At 50.6% G+C, this 8,143-nt stretch overlaps 1 protein-coding gene across 1 annotated transcript; it reads left to right on the plus strand.

Annotated features, from left to right (window-relative positions):
* The first annotated feature begins 3,542 nt into the window (after positions 1–3,542).
* Positions 3,543–7,925, plus strand: LOC119921651 (olfactory receptor 14A16-like). Its single transcript, XM_038741741.1, has 2 exons — positions 3,543–4,218; positions 7,657–7,925. Exons 1-2 carry the CDS (start codon positions 3,543–3,545, stop codon positions 7,923–7,925), a joined length of 945 nt encoding a protein of 314 aa, XP_038597669.1.
* Positions 7,926–8,143: the final 218 nt, after the last annotated feature.

The raw sequence follows: 8,143 nt of genomic DNA on the forward strand, positions 1-8,143 counted from the left end.
GTCCTCTCATCCTTCCAGGTTGGATAAAACTATCTTCCAGAAGGAAATGGCCAATCTCACGGAGGTTTCGGGAATTCCTTCTGCTAGGATTCTCGGAGGTCCGGGAGCTGCAGCTGGTCTACGCCGTGCTGTTGCTCCTGGTCTACCTGGCGGCCCTGACGGGGAATCTCCTCATCGTCGCCGTCACCGCCCTCGAGCGGCACCTCCACACCTCCAGGTACTTCTTCTTCAGGAACCTGTGTGTTCTCCACCTCTGCCCCATCTCCGTCACCATCCCCCAGTCCATCTACAACTCCCTGACTGACTGTAGAGAACTCTCCCTCCTGGGATGTGCTTTCCAAGTGTTTGCGTTCATGCTCTGTGACTGTGCAGAAACTTCCCTGCTCACGGCGATGTCCTTCGACCGCTACGTGGCCATCTGCCTCCCCCTGCGCTACGGGGTCATCATGGATGATGAGGTCCGTGGGAATATGGCGGTCGCCTCGTGGCTCTTTGGCACACTGAGAGCCATGGCGCACACCATCGCCACCTTCTCCGTCCCCGTCTGGAGGCCCAACGTTCTCCCTCAGTTCTTCTGTGACATCCCTCAGCTCACGAGTCTCGCGGGGCTCGGTGGAAATCTCCAAGATTTTTGTAACAAAAACCGTCTCAGTCGACCTCACCTTCGGTTATTTCCTCTCCATCACTTTCTCGTACGTGAACATCTTCTGGGCCGTGCTGAGGATGCCGGCCGCCGTGGGCCGGGCCAAAGCCTTCTCCACTTGCCTGCCCCATCTCGCCGTCGTGACTTTATTCGTGGCAAATGGTGCCTTCGCCTACCTCAAGCCCATGTCTGACTCCCCCTCGACCCTAGACCTGCTGGTGTCCGTGTTCTACACCGCGGTGCCCCCCGTCCTGAACCCCCTCATCTACAGCCTGAGGAACCTAGAAGTGAAGGCCGCCCTGGGGAGAATGATAGCCGGTGGAGAAATGCCTCTAAAAGTGCAGCAAGACACCTTCTAGCCCGAGAATCCCGTGTCCCCACCCCTTAGCATCGGTCCCACGGGAGTCACTGGTGATGAGGGAGTCTCCTGTGGAGAAAGATGGCTGGCCTGGTTACTGAGACCTCAGGATCAGGGTCCTCCATGCCCGAACTGATTACAACACCTGCCGTCTACCGACAGTGGTGGCTGTGGAGACTGGCTATTTGACTGTAGTATTTGTAAAGCGCTTATTACCAATAAATCAATCATATTTGTTGAGCAGTTACTGTGTGTGGAGCACTGTACTAAGCGCTTGGGAGAGTGCAGTACAACCATGAACAGACATTCCCACAACAAGTTTACGGGGAGGCAGACATTACTAAAAATAAACAAATTACAGATACGAACATAAGTGCAGAGGGGTGAGAGCGGGGTGAATAAAGGGCGCAAATCCAAGTGCAAGGGAAACGCAGAAAGGAGTACAAGAAGAGGAAATGGAAGCTTAATCGGAGAAGAGCTCTTGAGGAGAGGTGCTCTTAATAAATCTCTAAAGGTGGAGAGAGTGAGAGCTCAGAGGAGGGTCGTATAACTAGTCAGTTTGTCAGACTCTCGTTCGTTATCGGAATTTCTCTACATTATAAATTTACTATGAGCGGTGAATATGTCTGTTCATTGTACATTGTATTCTACTCCCCCAAGCGCTTACTACAGTGCTTCGCACGGGCCAAATGAAAACGATTGAGTGATTTTTTGACCATGGGCATTCTCGTGGGTGAGGGAGGTAACATCAGAGGGACAACCTGATCCCTGCTGAAAGTCGGGGACAATGTCACCTCTGGACACCTGTGTCTCCCAGGTAACGAGTCTCTCCAGGCCATCCAGGGGCTCGTCCTCCCCAGGGTAATCCCCTCCCCGCGTCCCGCCGGAACAGCGAATGCTGTCTCCGAGGAGCCCGGAACCCTGGTTTCTCCCGGCCACAAACCCACATGAAGAGACGAGGAGGAGGAACTCAACATCCCCAACCATGGACCGCCCCGGTAAGTCAAAGTCAATCGCTCAATCCATCCATCGTAGTTATTGAGTATTTACTGGTTGATAGACAGGATCTGCGCCCACATGGAGCTTACAGCTGACTGTGTGCAGAGCGCTGTACTAAGTGCAGGGGAGGGTCCAGCACAACAGAGTTGGTAGACACAATGACAGCCCTCAAGATTCTTCTATTCTAGTGTGAGAAATAGATATTAAAATGAATTACAGATAGGGGAAGCATCAGAGTACACGAATACGTCCATGAGTGAGAAGCAACTGAAAAGTAGCGTGGCCTAGGGGAAAGACCACAGGCCTGGAAGCCAGAGGATGTGGGTTTGAATTCCGGCTCCACCCCTTATTTGCTATGTGACCTTGAGCAAGTCACTTCACTTCTCTCTGCCTCAGTTATCTCATCTGTAACATGTGGATTAAGACTGTGACCCCCATATGGAACATGGACTGTGTCCAACCCGATTATCTTGTATCCTTCGCAGAACTTAGTATAGTGCCTGGCACATAATAACCTCTTAACAAATACCACCAAAAAAAGTGTAGGTGGTGGAGCTGGGATTAGAACACAGGTCCTCTGTCTCCATGCCCTTGCGCTTTCCACTTAGGTTATGCTGCTTCCCAATCACAGACCGGAATGGAAGATATAGAATATGAGCCCAGCTTGTAAAGAAGGGCCAGATGGAAAGGGAAGGCTGGGTATGAGAGGAGCGGCCAGACGTGGTACGTGGGTGGCAAACCAGTCGCTGTGGAAAAGATACTGACCGCCGAGAGAGAAAAGTCTCTGAGTTGGGAGGCGTGGATAAATAATAATTACAGTATTACTTAAGCGCTTACTATGTGCCAAGCACTATTCTAAGCGCTGGGGTAGGTAAAAGGTAATCAGGTTGTCCCACGTGGGGCTCACAGTCTTCAACCCCATTTTACAGATGAGGTCACTGACTCTAAGAGAAGTTAAGTGGCTTTCCCAGGGTCACACAGCAGATATGTGGAGGAGCCAGGATTAGAACCCACGTCCTCTGACTCCCAAGCCCGGGCTCTCTCCACTAATCTACCCTGCTAACCTCTAGTTGAAACCGGTAGAGACCAAGCTGACAGATCCCAAGACAAGGTCAAAGGACAATGAAACTGAGGTTAGAACAGCCTGGAAGCTCGCTGCTGGCAGGGATTGAGACAACCAACTCTACTCTAATGTACTCTCCCAAGCGCTTAGTACAGTGCTCTGAACACAGGAAGCATTCCATATTGATCAATTATTCACCCCATCCTTATCCACAGAACACATATGTACATTTCCATCACTTACTGACTGATATTAATGTCAGTCTCCCCCTCTAGACTGTAAACCCATTGTGGGCAAGGAATGAATCTACCAACCTTGTCCTCCAAACGCTTAGTACAGTTTTCTGCACATAGTAAGTGCTTAATAAATACCAGTGATTGATTTTTACTAGACTGCCTTTTAGGCTATGAATGACAGAATCAATTTCTGTGCCTCCAATGTCAATCCAAAGATTATCTGTGAAAATAACCAACACCACCATGGTGATGGAATTCCTCCTGCTGGGATTCTCGGAGGTCCGGGAGCTGCAGCTGGTCCAGGCCGCACTCTTCCTCCTGGCCTACCTAGCGGCCCTCACGGGGAATCTCCTCATCGTCGGCATCACTGCCCTCGACCGGCACCTCCACACCCCCATGTACCTCTTCCTCAGAAACCTGCCAGTCCTCGACCTCTGCCTCATCTCTGTCACCGTCCCCAAATCCATCCACGACTCCCTGCTCAATGGCAGAGCAGTACCTCTATGGGGCTGTGTGGCTCAGGTCTTTTTTGTGATTTTGTTTGCTTTCTCGGAGTTGTCCCTCCTCACCGCCATGTCCTACGACCGCTACGCCGCCATCTGTCTTCCCCTGCGCTACGAGGTCATCATGGACCGAGGGACCTGTGGAAAGATGGCGGCCGCCTCCTGGCTCAGCGGGGACCTATTCAGGGCTATGTTCACAGCCGGGATATTAACACTGAGCTTCTGTGGCTCTAACGTGATCCAGAAGTTCTTCTGCGACGTTCCTTCATTACTGAAGATCTCCTGTTCCGAAACGCACGTCGTCATCCAGGTCAGTGTGGCCACTACATTTATCTTGGCTTTCATCTCCTTCATTCTCATCATCGTCTTGTACGTGCACATCTTCCGGGCCTTGCTGAGGATGCTAGCCGCCAACGGCCGAGCCAAAGCCTTCTCCATTTGCCTGCCCCACCTCGTCGTCGTGTCTTTATTCATAGTGAACGGAACCTTTGCCTACCTCAAGCCCGTGTCTGCCTCCCCCTCGACCCTGGATCTGCTGGTGTCCCTGTTCTACACCGTGGTGCCCCCAGCCCTGAACCCCCTCATCTAAAGCCTGAGGAATCAGGACATGAAGACCACCCTGAGGAGAATGATAGCGGGGAAATGCCTCTAAAAAGGCGGTAGAACCTTCTTCTCCCTGAGGTCAGAGGCCCTTCTAGCCTGGAGGATTCTGGGTCCCCACCCCTTGGGGTCGTTCACATGGAAACTACTTCTGGGTCCCCACCCCTTGGGGTCGTTCACATGAAATCTACTGGTGACCATGGAGTCTCCCAAGGAGAAAAATGGTCAGCCAATTGCTGAGACCTCGTGGCTTAGTGGAAAGAGTCCGGGCTTTGGAGTCAGATGTCATGGGTTCAAATCCCGGCTCCACCAATTGTCAGATGTGGTGACCTTGGGCAAGTCACTTAACTTCCCTGAGCCTCACTTACCTCATCTGCAAAATGGGGATTAAGACTGTGAGCCCCCCGTGGGACAACCTGATCACTTTGTAACCTGCCCAGCGCTTAGAAAAGTGCTCTGCACATAGTAAGCGCTTAATAAATGCCATTATCATTATTATCCAGGACCACCGTGCCCGAATGGATCATAATGCCAGCCGTCAACAGGGAATGGTGGCCGTGGAGATTGACTATTTGTTTGTAGCATTTGTAAAGCGATAACTATCAATCAATCAATCGAGTGCTTACTGGGTGCAGCACCTTGTACTAAACTCATGGGAGAGTACAATATAACAGAATGGGTAGATACGTTACCATTATGTGCCGGGCACTGTACTAAGCGCTGAGATAGATACGAGATGATAGGGTTGTACCCAGTCCCTGTCCCACAAGGGGCTCACAGTCTTAATCTCCATTACATAGATGAGGTAACTGTGGACCAGAGAAGTGAAGTAACCTGCCCACGGTCACCCAGTAGGTACATGACGGAGCAGGGATTAGAACCCAGGTCCTCCTCTGACACCCCAATGCACACCGAGTACATTAGTGTTAATAGGGACTAGACCAAGGTCAGTCCTTAATCAGGACTGAGATGGTGTGAAAATGGGTTGCCTTTAATAAGCAGTCCATCAGTTACTTAATCGTATTAGTTGAGTGCTTACTGTGTACAAAGCACTATACTAGGGGCTTGGGAGAGTACAATATAACAATATAATGGACACATTCCCTGACCACCCATTCTACCCGAGGGGTAGACGGACATTAATAGACATAAATAAATGACAGGTGTGGGCGTAAGCGCTATGGGGCTGGGACAGGGGGGATGAATAAAGGGAGCAAGTCAGGGTGACGCAGAAGGGAGTGGGAGAAGAGGAAAGGAGGACTGTAAGGGGAGATAGAACTGTAAGAAAAGACTAGGAGAGCCAATAGCCATGGCACCCAACTAGACGCTGGGGGTTCAGTGTTGCTAGACAAGGGGGCAGAGAAATTGCGAGGGTGGTCAACGGGGTCAGTCATGGATCCTGGGCCCAGAGCAGGAGACAGAACAGCCCGAAACCAGACTGTCCAGTACAAAACCAGATGTACGTGTGCTCTGCACACAAAAGCACTCAATAAATACGATTGAATGAATGAATCAGTCAATCAATTATATTTACTGAGCAGTTACTGTGTGGAGGGTCCTCCACTGAGGCCTTGGAAGAGTATAATGCAGCAGAATTGGTAGACACGTTCCCTGCCCACACTGAGCTTATGATCTAGTGGGGGGAGACAGACGTTAATATGAATAAATAAATTATGGATTTGGACCTAAGTGCTGTGGGGCTGAGGGCAGAGTGAATAAAGGGAGAAAGTCCAAGTACCAGGGTGACGCGGAAGGGAGTGGGAGAAGAGGAAATGAAGGCTTAGTCAGGAAAGGCCTCTTGGAGAGGATTTGCATAAGGCTGTATGTGAGGAGAGTGAGCGCTCAGAGGAAGATCACATAACTAGTCAGTTTGCCAGAGTTTTTTTCGTTATTGGAATTTCTCTACTTTATGCATTCATGCTCACTAGACTGTAAACTCGCTGTGGGCAGGTAATGTTTCCACTAGGTCTGTTCTATTGTACCCTCCCAAGCACTTAGTACAGTGCTCTGCACAAAGAAAGAGCTCAAGAAAACCATTAATGTTGAAGAAATATTAGGGAACGTAGGGAATTCATTCATTTCTAGACTGTGAGACCGGTGAGGGCAGGGATTGTCTCTCTCTGTTGCTGAATTGTACTTTCCAACCGCTTAGTACAGTGATCTGCATGCAGTGAGCATTCAATAAATACGATTGATGCCATTATGACACACACCAAAAAGGTGTTTACAGAAATGATCAATTAATCAATGACATTTTTGCTCACTTACTGTGTGCAGAGCAATGAACTAAGTGCTTGGGAGAGAGAAATAGAACAGAGTTGGTAGACGATATTAAAATATCTTTGTAATGTGTGTGTGTGTGTGTTTGTGCGTGTGTATGAGAGAGATAGAAAGGGGTGAGAGGGTGGGGTGTTAGGCCCCCAGCTCCTTTTTCATTGCTCCAAAGCCATTGACTTCCCATCCTGGGTCTCTGTGAAAGTGAAAATGCAGACTTAGAAGCTAAAATGGAGGGAAGCTGATAGTTGAAAAAATGGGGATTTTCAGATTCCTCCCTGTAAATGCGCTCCTTATCTGTGCCTCCATGGGAAATCCACAGATAATCCTGAAGACGGAAAACACTACCAAGGTGAGGGAATTACTCCTACTGAGATTCTCGGAGGTCCTGGAGCTGCAGCTGGTCCAGGACGCACTCTTCCTCCTGGCCTGCCTGGCGGCCCTGACAGGGAATCTCCTCATCGTCGCCATCACCGCCCTCGACCGGCGCCTCCATACCACCATGTACGTCTTCCTCGACCTCGGCCTCATCTCCGTCACCGTCTCCAAGTCCACCCACAACTCTCTGATCAATGGCAGAGCCATCTCTCTATGGGGCTGTGTGGCTCAGGTCGTTTTAGTGATTTCGTTTGCTTTATCGGAGTTGTCCCTCCTCACAGCAATGTCCTACAACCGCTACCAGGTAATCATGGACCGAGGGGCCTGTGGGAAGATGGCGGCCGCCTCCTGGCTCAGCAAGGGGGCTTTTCGGGGAGATGTACAAAGCCGGGACATTAACACTGAGTTTCTATGGCTCTAACTTGATCCAGCAGTTCTTCTGCGACATCCCTTCCTTACTGAAGATCTCCTGTTCTGAAACGTACGTCATCATCGACGTCAGCATGGCCACTGCATTTAGCTTGGCTTTCATCTCCTTCATTCTCATCGTGGTCTCGTACGTGCACATCTTCCGGGCCGTGCTGAGGATGCCGGCCGCCAAGGCCGGGCCAAAGCCTTCTCCACCTGCCTGCCCCACCTCGTCGTCGTCACCATCTTCATCTCGACCGGAGCCATTGCCTACCTCAATCTCGTGTCTGACTTCCCTTCGACCCTGGACCTGCTGGTGTCCGTGTTCTACACCGTGGTGCCCCACGCCCTGAACCCCCTCATCTACAGCCTGAGGAAAGGGGACATGAAGGCCGCCCTGCTGGAGAGAGTCCTAAGGGGGCATACGTTCCTCCAGAATATAGATTCCCTGTTTTTGACCTGACATTTGTCCCCAGAATGTTTCCGAATCCCCTGGTTGTGAACTGCACTGTACTAAGTGTTGTCGTTTCTCCTTCCCTGGTGATCAATCAATCGGCGGTATTTACTGAGCGCTAACTCTGTGCAGCGCACTGTACTAAGCGTTTGGGAGAGGCCAACACAACAGAATTGGCAGAGATGTTTCCCTCCCACAAGGAGCTTACAGTCTTGTCCACTCTTCGT

The sequence above is a fragment of the Tachyglossus aculeatus genome (assembly GCF_015852505.1).
Source record: "Tachyglossus aculeatus isolate mTacAcu1 chromosome 12 unlocalized genomic scaffold, mTacAcu1.pri SUPER_6_unloc_4, whole genome shotgun sequence".
Taxonomy (NCBI): domain Eukaryota; kingdom Metazoa; phylum Chordata; class Mammalia; order Monotremata; family Tachyglossidae; genus Tachyglossus; species Tachyglossus aculeatus.

Coding starts and splice junctions, on each gene's coding strand:
- LOC119921651 (XM_038741741.1), top strand. CDS start 3,543: ATGGTGATGGAATTCCTCCTGCTGGGATTCTCGGAGGTCCGGGAGCTG. Junction 4,219..7,656: donor GAGGATGCTAGCCGCCAACG/GCCGAGCCAAAG, acceptor CCGGCCGCCAAG/GCCGGGCCAAAGCCTTCTCC.